At 43.7% G+C, this 20,471-nt stretch overlaps 1 protein-coding gene across 1 annotated transcript in view; it reads left to right on the top strand.

Moving 5' to 3' along the window:
* Positions 1–5,346: 5,346 nt before the first annotated feature.
* Positions 5,347–20,471, top strand: part of LOC110509914 (calsenilin) — a 38,288-nt gene continuing 23,163 nt past the window's right edge. The window contains exon 1 of the mRNA XM_021591131.2: positions 5,347–5,579. Within this exon, the coding sequence (XP_021446806.2) occupies positions 5,574–5,579 (6 nt within the window). The 5' untranslated portion in view covers positions 5,347–5,573. The remainder of the gene's footprint in view (positions 5,580–20,471) is intronic.

Below are 20,471 nucleotides of genomic sequence, written 5' to 3'. Positions count from 1 at the left end.
AATAAATGTAAAAAAAAAAAAAAATCACATGCAACGAATACAACAACGCTTTACTGTCAAACGTTTTCTTACGTTCCCTTTCCCAACAATGCAGAGTTAAAAAGTATGAAACATTTGCTAAATAAAAAAAGGAAATAGTAACACAATAAAATAACAATAACGAGGCTATGTACAAGGAGTACAGGTACCGAGTGTGGTACATGTAGGTAGGGGTAAAAGTGACTAGGCAATCAGGATATATCATAAACAGAGTAGCAGCGTATCTGAAGTGTGTGTGTGTGTGTGTGTGTGTGTGTGTGTGTGTGTGTGTGTGTGTGTGTGTGTGTGTGTGTGTGTGTGTGTGTGTGTGTGTGTCACGACTTCTGCCGAAGTCGAAGCCTCTCCTTGTTCGGGCGGTGCTCGTCAGTCGATGGTACCGGTCTTCTAGCCATCATTGATCCATTTTTCATTTTCTATTGGTTTTGTCTTGTCTTCCTACACACCTTGTTTCAATCCCATTCATTACCTGTTGTGTATTTAATCCTCTGTTTCCCCTCATGTCTTTGTCAGAGATTGTTTATTGTTCAGTTTTGTGTTGTTTGTATTGGTGCGCGATCGGGTCCTCGTACCCATTTTGTTTTCTTTTTATTCATAGTTTTGAAGTTATGTTTTATTTACAACCATTAAACAACTCCATTTCATTAAGTTTGATTCTCCTGCGCCTGACTTCCCTGCCACCTATACAAACGACTCTGATTGTGTGTGTGTGTGTGTGTGTGTGTGTGTGTGTGTGTGTGTGTGTGTGTGTGTGTGTGTGTGTGTGTTTGTGTGTGTGTGTGTGTGTGTGTTGGAGTGTCAGTGTAGTATGTGTGCGCGAGTGCAAGGGAGTCGGTGCAAAAAAAAGGGGGTCAAAGGAGAGACTGAATTGAATCTGCAGGCTGGTATTTCATAGGAGAGGGATGACGGAGAGGAGGTGTGTGGCATGTAAAGAAAGCAAAGAAATTGTGACAGAGAATAGGAGTGAGATTAAAGGGAGGGAATGAGAAACATGACAGAAGGAGTGCAAGAAGTGTGAATGTTAAACAGGCTGAGGAATAAAAGTATAGAGAGGAGAAAGGGATGGATATAGTGGATGAAGTAGCGTGGCATAGACAGAGATGGGTTATTGTGTGTATGAGTGCATGCACAGCAACCTTTGTTGGAGAAGATATGGTGAAAAAGCAAACACACACACATCCTCAATTAGACTCAACATTGGAATGTAATCCACCAGGGACACCAAGCGCTCGCTGGAGCTAGTCGCTAGGCTAAAAATAGACTTAGTGTCGACAGGAATGTGATAGACCGATAGGCAGAAAACCCAGAGGCACACATCGACAGACTCATGGAAATATTTAACCTTTTAAGCTTTTCCCCTGTAATATAAATTACAGTGGAATTTAATACATGTAGTGTAACAAAATGACTCACATGAAAGAGTATAAGCCTATTTAATTGGTAGATCTTTATGTGACACTAATTTATTGGCTCTTAAAACAGAATGACTTCTTACTGTATTATTATTGGATGAATTAGAGAAGACTTTACCCTGGTTGAGTGAAAAAGACACAGACATCCACACCTGCTTATAACTTCACTTGCCCTTAGAGAACATGCGTTTTTGCATAGCTGAGACGGCTGAGAGAATATGTTTGCATTGGTAATTAGAATTTCTATCTAAATCCATATCAATCCTTGACATCATTGAGATGGAGTGTTCACTCAGGCTGTTATCTGCATGCTCTCCATTTCTTTTTCTTTATTCAAATCTTTCTCCTCTTCATTTTTTACACCTCCCCCTTGTGTCTGATTAACCTTTCGCTCCCCTTATGGTCTAAAACACTGCTTAGCAACAGTTTCCACAGCAACAAACTCCTAAAGAAAACTATATCTCTCTCTTCCCTCCTTAACTTGGAGTCTTGTTTATTATAAAGTTGACCGTTTTTGACTGTAATACCCTTACCCCCCAAAAATGGCTTCTGGCAAACTGTTGTGGGAAACCTTTTGGTCAATTTGCCACAATAGCTCAGCTAGTTTTGTGGCAAACTTGCAGCAAATTTGCAGTGACTTGTGAACTTCTGGCAAACAATTCTGGGAAACTTGTGGCGAACATTCTACTCTTTGCTGCAAATTTGCTGCAAACTCAGTATGAATATGTACATTAGATCTGGTTTTTGGTTACTGTGTGTTAACAACATTGAAATGTTGTATCTATTTAAACCAAATCACATACAACTTGCTTATCACAGATAAAACTATACTAAACATACTAAAGGTACTAAATATAATAAACAACATGTATTCAATGTCTTAACAGATACAAATAAATCCCATACAACCTGAAATCATCAGTACGCTAATGAAGAAAATAGCAAAGACTGGATATTTCCCTACCTTTTTATGTAGCTACAGCATTTACAGAGAAATGTGAACACTATGGGAATGTTGACCTTAGGATGTTTAAAGTGGCAACTACAAACGTTATATGAGCCAACTGATAACTGAGTAATAGCTTTCAACCAATGGAAGTTTAAAAGATAATGAACAACATTTAAATAATTAAAACAACCAAAAATGCATCACACCCAGTTCAGAACTATTGCCTTTTTGAGTGAACATTGGAGATGGTGGTCTTTCATCCAAAGCTGGTTGAATTCAGAAAACACAAAATAAAAACAAAATTAGGATACTGAATACCATAACTGAAAAGTTAGACTCAGCAGCTAATGGACGTTTTGTAAAAACGGAGTCAGATGTTACAAGTTGTTATAAGTTGCCTCGATGTTGCTATACTTCTCCCTGAAACTGGCATTCTATATATTTTTCAGCAAGTAAACAATGTTTCTGCCTTGTATAAATGCTATATAAACAAGTGGTGTAGCTAGCATAAACTGGGACTTACTGTAGGCCTACTAAATCTAACTTTAAATCTGTGGCCAACTGTTCCTGGAGAGCCACAATATACAATATTTTTCTCCAGCCAAGATTCAACACAATTGATTAAAACAAATCCTATAATTATGATATTCAATCTACGCTGGGGACTTGAGACAGTTGTCTACTAGTTGTTTCTTCTTCCTGGCTCAGGTGTACAAGGTTTGGGTGGAAGAAAAACAACATTGAAATTGAGTTATGCCTAATATGGATATTCATATTATTTTCCCAAAATAATAGATGCACTACCTACAAGTTTATATCTAATTGTTACAGATAATGAACGTATGGGCTACATTTATGAGAATAATACATTCATTTGCTTACTTTATCAAGCTTGAAGACAATACACTAATTCATCACTCAAAAAACAGGTTTTGAGTGAGTCCCCCACTGTCACGATCGTTATAATGAATGTCGTACCAAGGCGCAGCGTACGTAGAGTTCCATATGTTTCATTCAATTGAAACTCACAAAAACAATAAAGAGCCAAACTAAACGTGAAGTCATGGAGAACTCACAGGCCACAACACACAAACAAGATCCCACAAAACACAGTGGGGGAAATGGCCAACATAGACATACAATAACCTAGATAACCCACCCTAGTCACACCCCGACCTAACCACCATAGAGAATAAAAGGCTCTCTATGGTCAGGGCGTGACAGCCACAAACATCTTCTCAGGGTGTTGATGCATCCTCCTCCCAAAACAGCCTCTTCCAGCACCTTGGGTAGGGGAAGGGTATCCATCTGTAAAAGTGTCTTGCTTTGATGTCAAGTCAGCTCATATTGTTGCTACCTTAGCTGTTGTGCTAGCTAGCTAACATGCTACAGAACAGTGCCACTAGCATATTGACATGCATATTAGTATTAACCTAAAAATATTTAGGCAAATCATTAGTTAGCTAGCCAACTATCACATTAATTGTGCAAAAATAGGATAGCTAACATTAGCTAGCTAGCTATTCACTAGCCTGCTAGCTCAGCGCTAGCCAGTCAGTGACACTGACAGATTGAAACTGGTATCAACAAAATGTGTTTCACTCTATGCCATAAAACATGACATTTCTAACTAGGCATCAATTAGCTAACAATTTTACATTTGAATTAAAAAGTTAGACGCTCACAGGACAACTTAGGTAGGTAGCTAGATAAATAATTTGGTTACCATTTTCCAACTGATTTTTCAAATCCCCCGATTGGTTGTCAACTGTTACTGATCTTGGAACTCATGTGTTCAACTTCTGGTAAACCGTTTGCCAATAATGGCATTAAATATGGTTGCCACGGGTTTGCCTCAGAATCTTGGAAGAATTGTTTGCCACTAGCGGTAATAAAGCACTCCTCAGGAGAGACCTCTATGATTATTGTTGTGAGTTCTGTTATCTTGATTGAGTTCATGAGTAAATTGACCTCTTAAATGACTGTTAGGAGAAACTGCATGAGAGGTCAAAGAGGGCCAATCTCAAGTTATTCAGCTATCTATAGAAAAGGAATGGGAAAGGATCTCAGATCACTGCTGAATTAGTGAAAATACAATAGTGAAGGCACATTTTAGAGGCAGAACTGTGTAAACAATAGTGCCATGACAATTCCCATAAAATATATTGCAACGCCATCTGCATTTTAATTCATTTCCAATTGGTACTTCATATGCTTTTATAAAATCTATAAATATACAGTAAAACATACAATCACAGATTCCCAAGGGACATTTTTACCTTGACCTTACCACACATTGATCTTGTGTTCATTCTATCATTACTGATATAAAAATGGATTGTGCTGCTAAGACCTAGCCTGAGTAGCCTCTGAATACAATTCCAAACAGAGAGTGGGGAACTCATGCATCTCTTCACCCCCTCTTCATCTGCTTGGCTTGTACAATACTTTCGAGCAAAGCCACTGTTATCAGAGCAGTACTGCTGTCAAGTCTTAAACCCTGGTGATGTGTGAAATGTACATGTGCTCAATGGCACACAGCCTAACTACAGTAATTTACATATTTAGGGAACTCAAGCTAAAAAGTATTTTATTCAATGAAATCATTGTTTTATCTGTTAAAGGCTATGTATTTAGTTGTTTAGCCTGCATAACAATCTACAATCTACATGTATCTGTCCTCGTTGCTTATCATCATGATCAGCAAAATGTCCAAAAGCCTACAGAAAAAAACATCAAAGTAAGATATCCCCAACGAGCTCAATATGGCTTTTATCTTGAGTCCTACAAATCCAGCTCCCTGTGTGTGACCAACTTCAATGGGGAACAGATTGTTGGCCAGGTTCCATTTGTGACTGTCTTATATTAGATAGGGAAAGACATATTGCGCACGCGGTAAGAATCTAGACCAGAGAAACCCTACAGTGACTTCAGGACCACGGACAGTGTCTTAAAGAAGGCTTACCGAGAGGGCCAGTCTCTCTCTCTCTCTCTCTCTCTCTCTCTCTCTCTCTCTCTCACTCTCTCTCTCTCTCTTGCGGTGCTTTGAAATGCGCAAGTTTATATCTCACAAGGTTACCACTTACATCAAGATCCTCAGAACAAAAAGTGCACGCGACTAAAGGAACGCCTCAGAGTGGTTTCCTGTAAGAGCAAGACATCAACACAATAACACCATGCAGGTAAATTGAAAAGATAGCATGTATATTTTGTTGTATTTGTTGTGGGTTTTTTAATTGTTGGAATAGCCAAAACAAATTGCTGCAGAGTTTTGAGTTCAGTACGAGGCAGACCTGCTGAATCCATGCCCACGTCATTCATGGAATAACAGTTATGGCAGAAAATAATCATTGAGTTATTGCAAAACATGTCATACAGTGGACAAATAAATACATCCAATTAATTGGTATTATATTTTTTATTATTTGAATGTGAGTGTTGTTGAATCAATCAAATGAAAGAGTAACCAACTGCCATTGAAAATATATAATGTCAGCTACTTGGTGTCACTGATATTGTACCTGCTCTGACGATGCCTCTATTCTATGCCATTTTGGCTTGGCTAAACTTAATGATAGTAATTTATACTGTCTGCAGTATTGTATGTCACTATCTTAGCAACAACAACAATAATAACAATAATAATTAGGTGGGTGCTTATATTTGTCCTATTTCACTCATGTACATGTGTATTAGTACCAAGGTCTTAGTTTAAAGCGGTAATCAGCAGTTTAATTCATTTTAAAGCATACTCTCCGCCTATTTCGATAACAAACTGAGGGATGGGGCTGGAGAAACTTAAACACTCTCACAGACAGGTCTCTGGATGCAAGGACTGACCATCCATGATATCAAAAATATAATTTTAACTGTGTTTTGAGGCTATATGGCGTTTGTTTACATTTACTTTGTTTACAAACATTGTAGTAAAACCAGCTTATATTTTGGGTTCTGATGTGGTACAACAGTTGAACTAAGATCATGAGAAATGTATAAGTTACATTCTTCAAGAATCAACGGGTACATATCTGTCACGCCCTGACCTTAGATATCTCTGTTTTCTTTATATTTTGGTTAGGTCAGGGCGTAACTAGGGTGGGTACGCTAGTTTTTGTATTGTCTTGGGTTTTTTGTATGTCTAGGGTTTTCGTAGGTCTAGGGGATTTGTTTGTCTATGATATGGTCCTGATATGTCCTGATATGGTTCCCAATCAGAGGCAGCTGTTTATCGTTGTCTCTGATTGGGGATCATATTTAGGTAGCCATTTCCCTTTGGTGTTTGTGGGATCTTGTCTATGTGTGCCTGTCAGCACTCGTTTGTATAGCTTCACGTTTCGTTTTGTTATTTTGTTAGTTTGATCAGTGTTTTATGCTTTAAAAAAATAAGAATGTACCCATACCATGCTGCGCCTTGGTCCGATCCTTATAACGAACGTGACAGAAGATCCCACCACAAAAAGACCAAGCAGCATGTTCAGGAGGAGTGGACATCCTGGGCCCGGGAGAAAGATGAGTGGATGACATCCTGGACCTGGGAGGAGATAATGACAGGGGACAAGACCCTGCCATGGAAGCAGGTGGAGATACGAGGGGACACGGTTAGCACGGAAGCCCGAGAGGCAGCTCAAAAAAAGAAATTGGGGGAGGCACACAGGGAGATTAGCAGAGTCAGGGGTTAGACCTGAGCCAACTCCCCGTGCTTACCGTGGGCTTGCGTGTGACTGGTCAGACACCGTGTTACGCAGTGATGCGCATGGTGTCTCCAGTTTGCATTCATAGCCCGGTGCGCTCTATTCCAGCTCCTCGCATTTTCAAGGCTAGAATGGGCATCCAGCCAGGACGGATGGTGCCAGCTCAGCGCTCCTGGTCTTCAGTACACCTCTTGGGACCAGGAAATCCTGTGCCGGCTCTGCGCACTGTGTCTCCGGTGCGTCTGCACAGCCCAGTGCGTCCTGTGCCAGCGCCCCGCACTTGCCGGGCTCAAGTGAGCATCCAGCCAGGGCGCATTGTGCCAGCTCTACGCTCAGTCCGGAACCTAATGCGAAGGTCCCCAGTCCGGGGTCTCCGGCAACGGTCCCCAGTCCAGGGTCTCCGGCGACGGTCCCCAGTCCGGGGTCTCCAGCGATGGTCCCCAGTCCGGGGCCTCCGGCGATAATCCGCAGTCCAGAGCCTCCAGCGAAGATCCACGGTCCAGTTCTACAAAGGCGGAGGGATCAGCGTAAAGAGGGGGGCTGCATCTAGAACCGGAGCCACCACCGAGGGTAGATGCCCACCCGGACCCTCCCCTATTGGTTCAGGTTTGCGGCTGGGAGTCCGCACCTTTGGGGGGGGGGTACTGTAACGCCCTGACCTTAGATATCTCTGTTTTCTTTATCTTTTGGTTATGTCAGGGCGTGACTAGGGTGGGTACGCTAGTTGTTGCATTGTCTAGGTTTTTTTGTATGTCTAGGGTTTTCGTAGGTCTAGGGGATTTGTATGTCTATGGTGGCCTGATATGGTTCCCAGTCAGAGGCAGCTGTTTATCGTTGTCGTTTATCCATTTCCCTTTGTTGTTTGTGGGATCTGGTCTATGTGTAGTTGCCTGTCAGCACTCGTTTGTATAGCTTCACGGTTCGTTTTGTTGTATTTTTAGTTTGTTCAGTGTTTCATTCTTTAAATAAATAAGTACGCATACCATGCTGCGCCTTGGTCCGAACCTTATAACGAACATGACAATATCACAATTGATGTAACTGCAGATTGCCCCTTTAACTGTGTTGTAACCATGTATTACTAAATTATGTGTATCAATTTCAGGCAGGCAATTACTATAAATGTTTTAAAGTTAAGCCATTGTCCAAAGGCAAGCATTCAGATATAATGTAATGTATTTAATCAACTAATGGTGTCCATATTGATATATAGAGTGACTGACTGTTCAACCCATTGTAGAGATTGTGCTAGACAGAAGTCTAGAAGCTGCAAAAAGCTTTTTATGAGTGCAATAGTTGAGTGTGTTGAGTGAAGTGCTGAGCTTTCTGTCAGATACAGTAGGTACACATCACTCATTGCTGGAATTTGACCATGTGTTCTGCAGTTGCCTCACTGTTTGGAGTCGTACATTGAGACTTGGCATAAAATGATGTTGGTTAAAACGACACGTTGGAAAAGCTCAATGTGTTACTTGTTGGACTGGAAAATATGTACAAGTATGGAGTTGAAATGTTCTTGTAATGGTTTTCTTTAGGTGAAGGAGAGTCGGACCAAAATGCAGCGTGGTGGTTATTCATGGTTTTTAATGAAGAAAACTATACATGAATAAACTAACAAAACAACAAACGTGAGAAAACCTAAACAGCCTATCTGGTGGGTAAACAAACACTGAGACAGGAACAATCACCCACGAAACACTCAAAGAATATGGCTGCCTAAATATGGTTCCCAATCAGAGACAACGATAAACACCTGCCTCTGATTGAGAACCACTCCAGACAGCCATAGACTATGCTAGAAACCCCTACCATAATACAAACCCAATACCTAACAAAAACCCCAAGACAAAACACACCACACACACAAAACCCATGTCACACCCTGGCCTGACCAAATTAATAAAGAAAACACAAAATACTAAGACCAGGGCGTGACAGTTTTCTTGCTTTGAAAGAAAAAAAAGTGAGGTAGTAGTCCTCCCCACCCCCCACCCCCTTATACAACACACACACACAGCGATGGTAAACCATTTTCTGGCATTCACTCATGTCTTGGGACCATCCGCCCAACAACAGCAATGAGGGAGCCTTAGGATCTAACCATTTTCAATGTAGTTGTCTCAGTCTGTACTGTAATGTATTTCGACTCTGAGAGACACAGTGCATGTGCGATACAGTGCACAGAGATACAATATACTAATAGTGTTCTGTGATACAGTGTATCCCTCTGTGACAATAATCAGCTGAGTCCCAGCTGTTCCATGCAGCAAGGCATTACAGGCATGATTGAACCCTAGCTCTGTGATTTACCACCCAGCAGCACTGTACCCTAAAACTTCTCAACTGCCAGTCCCTTTCTCAGGAAATAACACAATACCAGAATGGATAGCTACAATTGCTTGAGTTAGGAAATATGGGCTTTTGTAATGTACAAACTATTTCCCCAAAATCCACACAATACAGTAGTTGAGGAAACCCTGGGGTCTATAGATCCATGCGGTGACCAGGCGGTGACTTTCATACATTGTGATTGCAGACGCAGAGGGCAATTTGATGAGATTGAAATGTAACCACACTGTAACTTAAATGGAATTGTTCATTGAACAATTCATCCAGGCAAATAAAAGAGAGGTCACCCCACACCCCTTTCTCCCCTGTCGTGGAATCTGTTTTATCTGAGGAAGTGCATGCGGGATTACTTAACGATCATGCCAATGGGAGAAGAGAGAGGAAGAGACAACTTGGAGGGGTGTATAGGGACTATGGAGGCAGTTTGAAGTATTTCTATAAGAGAGTGTATTTGCTTGTTCAAGTTGAGCTGAGAGCTAGAGCTGCCCCAATCAACTGTAAGTTCTGTTATTGTGAAGTGCAAACGTCTAGGACAACAACGGCTCAGCCGCAAAGTGGTAGGGCACGCAAGTTCACAGAACGTGACCGCCAAGTGCTGAAGCACATAACACGTAAAAAATAGTCTGTCCTCGGTTCCAAACTGGCTCTGGAAGCAACGTCAGCACAATAACTGTTTGTCGCGAGCTTCACCATGCGCAATGCCAAGCATCGGCTGGAGTGGTATAAAGCTTGCTGTCATTTGACTAAGTGGAAATAGTGGAAACATGTTCTCCGGAGTGATGAATCACACTTCACCATCTGGGTTTTGAGGATGCAAGGAGAATGCTACCTGTCCCATTGCATAATTTTGACTGTAAAGTTTGGTGGAGGAGGAATAATGGTCTGGGGCTGTTTTTCACGGTTCGGGTTAGGCCCCTTTGTTCCAGTGAAGGGAAATGTTAAGGCTACAGCATACAGTACAATGACATTGTACACAATTCTGTGCTTCCAACTTTCTTGCAACAGTTTGGGGAAGGCCCTTTCCTGTTTCAGCATGACAATGCCCCGTGCACAAAGCGAGGTCCGTACAGAAATGGTTTGTCGAGATCGGTGTTTAAGAACTTGACTGGCCTGCACAGAGCTCTGACCTCAACCCCATCAAACACCTATGGGATGAATTGGAACGCCGACTGCATGCCAGGCCTAATTGCCCAACATCAGTGACTGAACTCACTAATGCTCTTGTGGCTGGATGGAATCAAATCGATGGTGCCAACTAAACTGACTTTTTGGGATATAAAGAATCAAATCAAATCACATTTTATTTGTCACATACACATGGTTAGCAGATGTTAATGCGAGTGTAGCGAAATGCTTGTGTTTCTAGTTCCGACAATGCAGTAATAACCAACAAGTAATCTAGCTAACAATTCCAAAACTACTACCTTATAGACACAAGTGTAAGGGGATAAAGAATATGTACATAAAGATATATGAATGAGTGATGGTACAGAGCGGCATAGGCAAGATACAGTAGATGGTATTGAGTGCAGTATATACATATGAGATGAGTATGTAAACAAAGTGGCATAGTTAAAGTGGCTAGTGATACATGTATTACATAAAGATACAGTAGATGATATAGAGTACAGTATATACATATACATATGAGATGAATAATGTAGGGTATGTAAACATTATATTAGGTAGCATTGTTTAAAGTGGCTAGTGATATATTTTACATCATTTCCCATCAATTCCCATTATTAAAGTGGCTGGAGTTGAGTCAGTGTGTTGGCAGCAGCCACTCAATGTTAGTGGTGGCTGTTTAACAGTCTGATGGCCTTGAGATAGAAGCTGTTTTTCAGTCTCTCGGTCCCAGCTTTGATGCACCTGTACTGACCTCGCCTTCTGGATGATAGCGGGGTGAACAGGCAGTGGCTCGGGTGGTTGTTGTCCTTGATGATCTTTATGGCCTTCCTGTGACATCGGGTGGTGTAGGTGTCCTGGAGGGCAGGTAGTTTGCCCCCGGTGATGCGTTGTGCAGACCTCACTACCCTCTGGAGAGCCTTACGGTTGTGGGCGGAGCAGTTGCCGTACCAGGCGGTGATACAGCCCGACAGGATGCTCTCGATTGTGCATCTGTAGAAGTTTGTGAGTGCTTTTGGTGACAAGCCAAATTTCTTCAGCCTCCTGAGGTTGAAGAGGCGCTGCTGCGCCTTCTTCACGATGCTGTCTGTGTGAGTGGACCAATTCAGTTTGTCTGTGATGTGTATGCCGAGGAACTTAAAACTTACTACCCTCTCCACTACTGTTCCATCGATGTGGATAGGGAGGTGTTCCCTCTGCTGTTTCCTGAAGTCCACAATCATCTCCTTAGTTTTGTTGACGTTGAGTGTGAGGTTATTTTCCTGACACCACACTCCGAGGGCCCTCATCTCCTCCCTGTAGGCCGTCTCGTCGTTGTTGGTAATCAAGCCTACCACTGTTGTGTCGTCCGCAAACTTGATGATTGAGTTGGAGGCGTGCGTGGCCACGCAGTCGTGGGTGAACAGGGAGTACAGGAGAGGGCTCAGAACGCACCCTTGTGGGGCCCCAGTGTTGAGGATCAGCGGGGTGGAGATGTTGTTGCATACCCTCACCACCTGGGGGCGACCCGTCAGGAAGTCCAGTACCCAGTTGCACAGGGCGGAGTCGAGACCCAGGGTCTCGAGCTTGATGACGATCTTGGAGGGCACTATGGTGTTAAATGCCGAGCTGTAGTCGATGAACAGCATTCTCACATAGGTATTCCTCTTGTCCAGATGGGTTAGGGCAGTGTGCAGTGTGGTTGAGATTGCATCGTCTGTGGACCTATTTGGGCGGTAAGCAAATTGGAGTGGGTCTAGGGTGTCAGGTAGGGTGGAGGTGATATGGTCCTTGACTAGTCTCTCAAAGCACTTCATGATGACGGAAGTGACTGCTTCGGGGCGGTAGTCGTTTAGCTCAGTTACCTTAGCTTTCTTGGGAACAAGAACAATGGTGGCCCTCTTGAAGCATGTGGGAACAACAGACTGGGATAGGGATTGATTGAATATGTCCGTAAACACACCAGCCAGCTGGTCTGCGCATGCTCTGAGGGCGCGGCTGGGGATGCCGTCTGGGCCTGCATGTTTTATCTAACAAAACGACCATGCATGTTGTAGCTGGGACCCTTGGGATTGCAAATCAGAGGAAGAATTACAAAAAGTAAGTGAGTATTTAATCGCTATTTGTGATTTTATGAAGCCTGTGCTGGTTGAAAAATATTTTGATGTGGGGGGCCATCCTCAAACAATCGCATGGCATGCTTTCGCTGTAAAGCCTATTGTAAATCGGACAATGCAGTTAGATTATCAATAATTTAAGCTTTTAACCTGTTATGGCTGCAATCCCCTTATCGGGATAAGTGTCATCAACAACCGCTGAATAGCATAGCGCTACATACAATAAATATTACTATAAATATTTATATTCATGAAATGACAAGTGCAATATAGGAAAACACAGCTTAGCCTTTTGTTAATCCACCTGTCGTGTCAGATTTTTTAATTATGCTTTACAGCGAAAGCAATCCAAGCGTTTGTGTAAGTTTATCAATCGCACGATAAACATTAAGTACACTTAGCATCAGGTAGCTCGATCACGAAAATCAGAAAAGCAATCAAATTAATCGTTTTCCTTTGATGATCTTCAAATGTTTTCACTCACGAGACTCACAGTTACACAACAAATGTTCTGTTTGTTCCATAAAGATGATTTTTATATCCAAAATACCTCCGTTTGTTTGTCGCGTTATGTTCAGAAATCCACAGGAAAGAGCGGTCACGACAACGCAGACGAAAATTCCAAATAGTTTCCATTATGTCCACAGAAACATGTCAAACGTTTTTTATAATCAATCCTCAGGTTGTTTTTAAAATATATAATCGATAATATATCAACCGCAAATGTCTTTCACAGTAGGATAGGGGAAAACAATGGCTGTCCAAATTCAGCTGCGTAGGCAAAACTCATGTGACCACTTGACGCGATGTTATTGTTCTGGCTCATTTTTCAAAATAAAACCTTAAACTATGTCTGAAGACTGTTGACACCTTGAGGAAGCGATAGGAAAAGGAATCTGGTTCACATCCCTTTAAACCCAGCAAAGGGAGGCTATGGAACATGGAGTTTTCAAAATAGAAGCCACTTCCTGTTTTGATTTTCCTCAGGGTTTCGCCTGCAATATCAGTTCTGTTATACTCACAGACAATATTTTGACAGTTTTGGAAACTTTAGGGTGTTTTCTATCCAATAATACTAATAATATGCATATATTAGCAACTGAGACTGAGGAGCTGGCCGTTTACTATTGGCACCTTTTCATCCAAGCTACTCAATACTGCCCCTGCAGCCATATGAAGTTAACCGATATAAGGCACTTGTATGTACAAAGATGTTTAATATCCATAATTTTTACGATTATTTACGATACTTCCAATTTCACCGGAAGTTGTCGGCAGGTGTCCCACTGGCAGAACGCCTAGCCCAAAGACATTTTTAACATTTTAGTTTTTAACATTTTAACCATCAATATGGAAAAAAATAAAAGTATTGACTGCTGATCGCTATCCATGGTGCTGCAATTGCAACATGTCTATGCGACTGCATGCCTATCGAAACATTGATAGGCTTTCTGTGGTACCAGGGCATGTATAGCTTTGCTTTAGCTAATGGATAAATGTTTATTTATAGGCCTATTTGGTCATAATTTTCTCATGTTAAGCCTAACAATAATTTCACGAAGCTACACACAGTGTCACAACGCTGCCATTTTTAGACTGCTGGCTGGTGGAAATAATGTATGCAATGAAATGCAAACATTGCAGATTGTAAAATAAATGTTCAATGCAACAGCATACTAATCAGCTACCAATTGATTTAGTTGAATATACAACTGTCCTGTATAGGCTACCTGAACCTGCATGACATGAACTGTCCTCGTGCTCTTTCCCAGCTTGGATAGAAAGTTGTTGTGCTTAAAACCAGTCCGTTAATGCCAAGTAATACAGTCAGTCCACCCTCAAAACACTAGCTTACTGAGGATTGTTTCATTATGCAGTGTACTATCTATAACTATGTACCGTATTTAGCTGCTATTTAGAAACTTTTTACAAAATTACATATCAAATAGCCTAACACTGAGGAATAAGTAGTCGGCTTGAGGATAAATTCAGCCACTATTTATTGTTGAACTCAGCAGTTTTGTCTGGCTAATAACCTACACAAACAGGCTGCAATATTCAAGGTAAATTACTGTAAATAAAATCAAATAAAATCTAACTTGAGAGATGCCCTGGTGTCTTGAAGTCTTCCTTTTTTGTAGGTCCGTGTTGCGGACCCGACTGTTTTCAATACTGAATATTGCCAACCCAGACCTTCCTGAGACATTGTGCAATATATGTCCATTGCGCTGCACACAATTTAAGCTAGTCTTGAATGATGCATTCCAAAATATACCAGAGATAAAGGACTGTTGATCTCTCAGTTAATCTCTTTCCGTAATATGTTGTGACTGGCAATAAAGGAGAATGAGAGGCTCAATTAAAGATGTTGCAGAACTGGTGTATTTGAAGTACAACTCCCTTCTGCCCAGTTTCCCTGATGTTGCTACGGCAATCAAGCTGTTTTTACCATCCCTGTAAATGTTGCTTCTACAGAGAGTGTTTTCTCAACTAAAACTCATAAAGAATTACCTAAGAATCATTAGGCTCCCGGTCTGATATGTGCTTTTGAACACCTGACCACCTGTAAGTCATTGCACTGGCACCGTCGTAGACTTGACCACAGCATTTGTACACTCATGTCCCCTTATACTTTCAATCAGTACATTTCTTTCTTCACTTTTTCAGTCACATTCCCGAAGCACTTACCTTTCTAGTACATATGGAGATTAAAAAGGTTTATGAATGACTTTTTGGAGGGTTACTGTCTAAAATGATTTATTAAATGTAAAACAAAATAGACATCGATGACAGCGCATGGGCACCCAGAGTTTGCGGGGGCTGCTGGGGTGTCCAGTATGCCAGTTCATGACCCTCTATCTCCCTCTCCCCACCCTCTCTCTCTCTCTCAGAAGAGGACTGCCCACCCCTCAGAGCCTAGTTCTGTTATGATGAGCGAAGGGGGGAACCCAAGAGCGGACTCAGCAGAAGAAATCGGAATGAATGCACAAACTGTTTATTGAACACAGCAAATGGGGAGTGCAGAACCGGGGCAGCTCAGATGAGTTGCAATAACCAGGAGTGTAGAGAGAGGTTGGAGTTGGCAGCGATGAACAGGGGAATAGGTCCTGGGGGGAATCCAAGGTAATGGTGGTGAGTAATATCCAGAGTAAGGTGGTTGGTGGTGAGATGTGGAACAGGAGACAGAGACAGAGCGGTACTGCAAGGAGGACAAAAATGATGTAAGGCAGGGAAACATGCACAGCAGAGCAAACAGGATCTAGAGCAAAGACAAAAGGCTAGAATCATAACTAACAGATAATAGATTACAATTTGGCAGCGTGGAGATGGCAGGAATGAGGATATGTAGAGGTCTTGATTTATGGGACAATATGCAGCTGGTAGGGATTAGCTCTGACTTCAGCACACCTGTCTCCAACCACAACGAGAGAGAGAGAGAGAGAGAGAGAGAGAGAGAGAGAATTCAGGGGGAGAACTGAAGGTTAGGACAACACCGGAGGGGCACCAGAGGGCGTAGTGGAAGCAGATGTGACCGTACCCCCCCCCCCTCTACAAACGCTACCTGGCGCACGACCCGGCTTGTCTGGGTGTGAGGTGTAAAAATCCTGTAAAGAGGGAGGGATTCAGAATATGACGACTCTGTCAGGGTTTGGCCAGGGTTGTTCCGGTTTTGGCCACTAGATGCCCCCATTGTGCTTTTTGACCCTTTTGTTTTCCCTTGTTCCCAGTTATTATTTGCACCTGTGCCTCGTTTCCCTTGATTGTATTTAAACCCTTAGTTTTCCTCAGTTCTTTGCTCTGTGTTTGAATGTTAGCACCCAGCCCCAGTGATGCTGTGAACATTTGTTGCTCCAGTTGGACTCTCTTGTGGTACTCTGTTTTTGTTCTTGTTTATTTATTTTTGATTAGCTTTTGAGGCTTTTTTCTGCTGTACCTACCACCTTGTGGATTTACCTTTTGACTTGGAGGATTACCTTTGTTCTCTTGGAATTACTTTTGACGTTGTGGATTTATATTTTTGCCTGAAGAACTTTCCTTTTTTACTTCATTAAAACACTGTCTCAAGTACTGCTGTGTCTGCCTCATCTTCTGGGTTCTGCCGACTATTCGTAGCTCAGTTTGCTAAGTGACTGTTTCTCACACCGGAGACCCGGGTTCGTAATCGGATCCTGACAGACGCGGCACCCAGCTACGCTCCTCAGGCCCATTTCCCTCCCAGTCCACCAGATACTGCCACCCGCGGCCCCGACGGCGCACTTCCAACAGCCACCGGACTGTATAGGCAGGATGGTCGTCGATAAGACGAGGGGGTGGAGGAGCAGCTGCAGGAGGGGACAAGGGACTGGAGCAGACTGGTTTAATTAATGAAACATGGAAGGTGGAGTGAATCTTGAGAGAGTCCGGGAGTTTTAGATGAACAGCAGAAGGGTTTATGACATGATCAATCTCGAAGGGGCCAATGAGTCGGGGAGCTAGTTTTTTCGAAACCACTTTCAGAGACAAGCCCTTCGAAGAAAGCCATACCCTTTGGCCTAGAGTGTAGACTGGAGCTGCAGCACGACGACGGTTAGCCTTGGATTGGGTGCTGGCGGAGGCACGAAGAAGAGCATTCCGGGCCCTCCTCCAAGTGCGATGACAACAGCGCATGTTGTCCTGGGCTGAGGGCACTGCTACTTCAACCTCCTGTGCAGGGAACAAGGGAGGTTGGTAACCCAGAGCACACTCAAAAGGAGACATACCTGATGAGGTGTTGATGAGGGTGTTGTGGACATATTCCACCCAGGGTAGCTGGGCACTCCAGGAGGAAGGGTTAGCTGAAGTAACACAGCGTATAGCAGTTTCCAACTCCTGGTTGGCCCTCTCGGTTTGACCGTTGGTCTGGGGGTGATAACCATACGAAAGGCTGACCTTAATGCCCAGAGCTGTGCAGAAGACTCTCCAAACCTGGGATGTGAACTGGGGACCTCTGTCAGAAACAATGTCACTTGGGATGCCATGCAGTCGCAAAACATGGGATACCAGCAGATCCACAATCTCCCTGGAGGACGGAAAGCTTGGAGAGGGGAATGAAGTGAGCCGCTTTAGAAAATCGGTCAATAATAGTGAGGGTGACTGAGTTACCATTAGATGGGGGAAGCCCAGTGACAAAGTCCAACGCTATGTGTGACCAGGGGCAACTAGGTATGGGAAGAAGACGAAGCAGACCAGATGTAGGTTTGGTGGAGGTTTTATTCTGGGCACAGATTGAGTAGGCTGAGATGAATTCCCTAGTGTCTCTCTCCATGGTGGGCCACCAAAATCGCTGACGTAGGAAGGTGACTGTTCGATTCATGCCAGGGTGACAGGTGAGGTGAGTAGAATGGGCCCATTGAAGAACATCAGATGAACTGAATCTGGCACAAACAGAGCCTTACCAGGACCGTTTCCAGGATCAGGCTGGTTGAGCTGAGCCTGACGAACACGGTGAGCCTTAAACTCGCAGGTGACAGCAGCAACAATGCAGGAGGATGGCATAATGGTCTCAGGCTCGGCACCTTTGTTGTCTGTGGTGAATTGACGAGAGAGGGCATCAGGCTTGGTATTCTTAGATCCGGGGCGATAAGTGCGTGTGAAGTTGAATCTACCAAAAAGCTATGCCCAGAGTTGAGACGTTTGGCGGTCTGAATGTAGGCTAGATTCTTACGATCCGTCCACACAATGAAGGGAAGTGCTGAACCCTCTATCCAGTGACGCCATTCCTCCAGAGCCAGCTTAACAGCCAAGAGTTCCCGGTTGCCTACTTCAAAATTTCTCTCTGGAGATGAGAGCTTGCAGGATAAAAAGACACAAGGATGGAGCTTCTGATCCGCGGGAGAAAGTTGAGACAGGACTGCCCCTACCCCAGTGTCGGAAGCGTCCACCTCGAGGACGAACTGGAGTTCTGGGTCTGCCTGGGTAAGGATAGGAGCAGAAGTGAAGCGCTGCGTTCCCCGGAATGCTGCCTCTGCCTCAGGGGACCAGTGGAATGGAGTGGAGGTTGAGGTGAGAGTGGTGAGAGGAGCTGCCAAACGACTAGCCACGGATGAATCGTCTATGAAAATTGGCAAACCCCAGAAAATGCTGTAACTGCTTCAGATTCGTGGGCGCAAGCAACTCTGTGACTGCCCTAACCTTGGTAGGGTCCATTCGTAGCTGTCCTTGAGCAATAATGTAACCCAAGAAGGACACAGAGGAAACATGAAACTCCCATTTCTCAGCCTTGACAAGCTTTTTCTCCAATATAGCCTTTGGAGAACTTGGGTGACGTGTTGCTTGTGAGCCGCAATGTCCTTCGAAAAAATAATGTCATCCACATATACAAAAACAAAATGCCCAATGACATCCCTCAGGACATTATTCACCAGGCCCTGAAAAACAGCCGGTGTGTTAGTGAGGCCAAATGGCATTACGAGGTACTCAAAATGTCCAAGTGGTGTGTTGAATACAGTTTTCCACTCGTCTCCCTCTCTGATGAGGACAAGGTGGTAGGCATTCCAGAGGTCCAGTTCAGTAAATACAGTTGCACCATGGAGGGGGGCAAAAGCAGAACTAATAAGTGGCAAGGGATACTTATTCCTGATGGTGATACTATTCAACCCATGGAAGTCTATGCATGGCCTCAGTGACCCATCCTTCTTGACTAAGAAAAATCCAGCTCCCACTGGAGAGGAAGAAGGCCTGACGTGTCTGACAACCAGGGAGTCCTGGATGTATTCCTCCATGGCTTCTTGCTTGGGCGAGAGAGGTTATACAACCTGCTACTAGGGAGGGGAGCTCCAGGCTGAAGCTCGATAGCACAGTCGTAAGGCCGATGAGGCGGCAGAGATGGGGTGTGGTGCTTGTTGAATACAGGAGCTAGACCGTGATATTCTGGAGGAACAGAAGACAGGTCTGAGGGTTCTGGAATGGACTGGGGTGCAGACAAGGCAGGAGAAATGGCAGAATGTAGACAATTAGAATGGCAAAATGTACTCCAAGTAGTAACCCTTCCGATAGACCAGTCAATCTGTGGGTTGTGTAGCTTTAACCATGGATGGCCCAGAACCAGAGGTGAGTGAGCACAGTCGATGATATGGAAACTGACCTTTTCCTGGTGATTACCAGAGAGACGCAGGATAACAGGAACCGTTTTCTCCAAAACACGGAAGAGTAGTTTTCCAATGAGAGCGTTAGCTTCCAGAGGTGAATCGAGCAAAACAGTGTCCAGGCCCAACTGTTTAACAACTCCTCAGTCCAGAAAACTCTTGTCGGTGCCTGAATCAATGAGAGCAGGCAGAGGAAAAGCCTGGCTCTGTCACACAAGGTTGACCTCAAGCAGGGGTCTGGGAGATGATGGGCAGGCGATTAGGCTCAACAGTATATCCCCCACTACTGCTGAGCCCTCTCTTTTGCTGGACACCGGGTACAAGTGGAGACCAGGTGACCAACCTGGCCACAATACAGACAGCTCCTAGTACTGATACGCCGCTGCCTCTCCTCTGGAGATAGACGAGTCCTGCCAAGCTGCATGTGTTCAGGTTTGGAACCTGCCTGGTGATGTGATGCAGTTGGAGAAATTGAACAAGGCACCGAAGCAGACGTTATGGGACCTGCAACCCTGCCTCCCCTCTCCTTCCGAAGCTCACAGAGACGATTGTCAATGCGGATAGTGAGAGAAATTAGTTTGTCCAGTCCATCAGGCTCCTCTCTGGATACCAACTCGTCCTTGAGGGTCTCAGTGAGTGCGTTCCGGAATGCTCCCTGAAGGGCCTCGTCATTCCAGCCGCTTTCTGCGGTGAGGGTGCGGAACGCA

The sequence above is a fragment of the Oncorhynchus mykiss genome, chromosome Y (genome assembly GCF_013265735.2).
Source record: "Oncorhynchus mykiss isolate Arlee chromosome Y, USDA_OmykA_1.1, whole genome shotgun sequence".
In the NCBI taxonomy this organism is placed as follows: Eukaryota; Metazoa; Chordata; class Actinopteri; order Salmoniformes; family Salmonidae; genus Oncorhynchus; species Oncorhynchus mykiss.
Note: the sequence above shows the minus strand (reverse complement) of the source record. Positions and strands in the feature narration are given on the sequence as shown.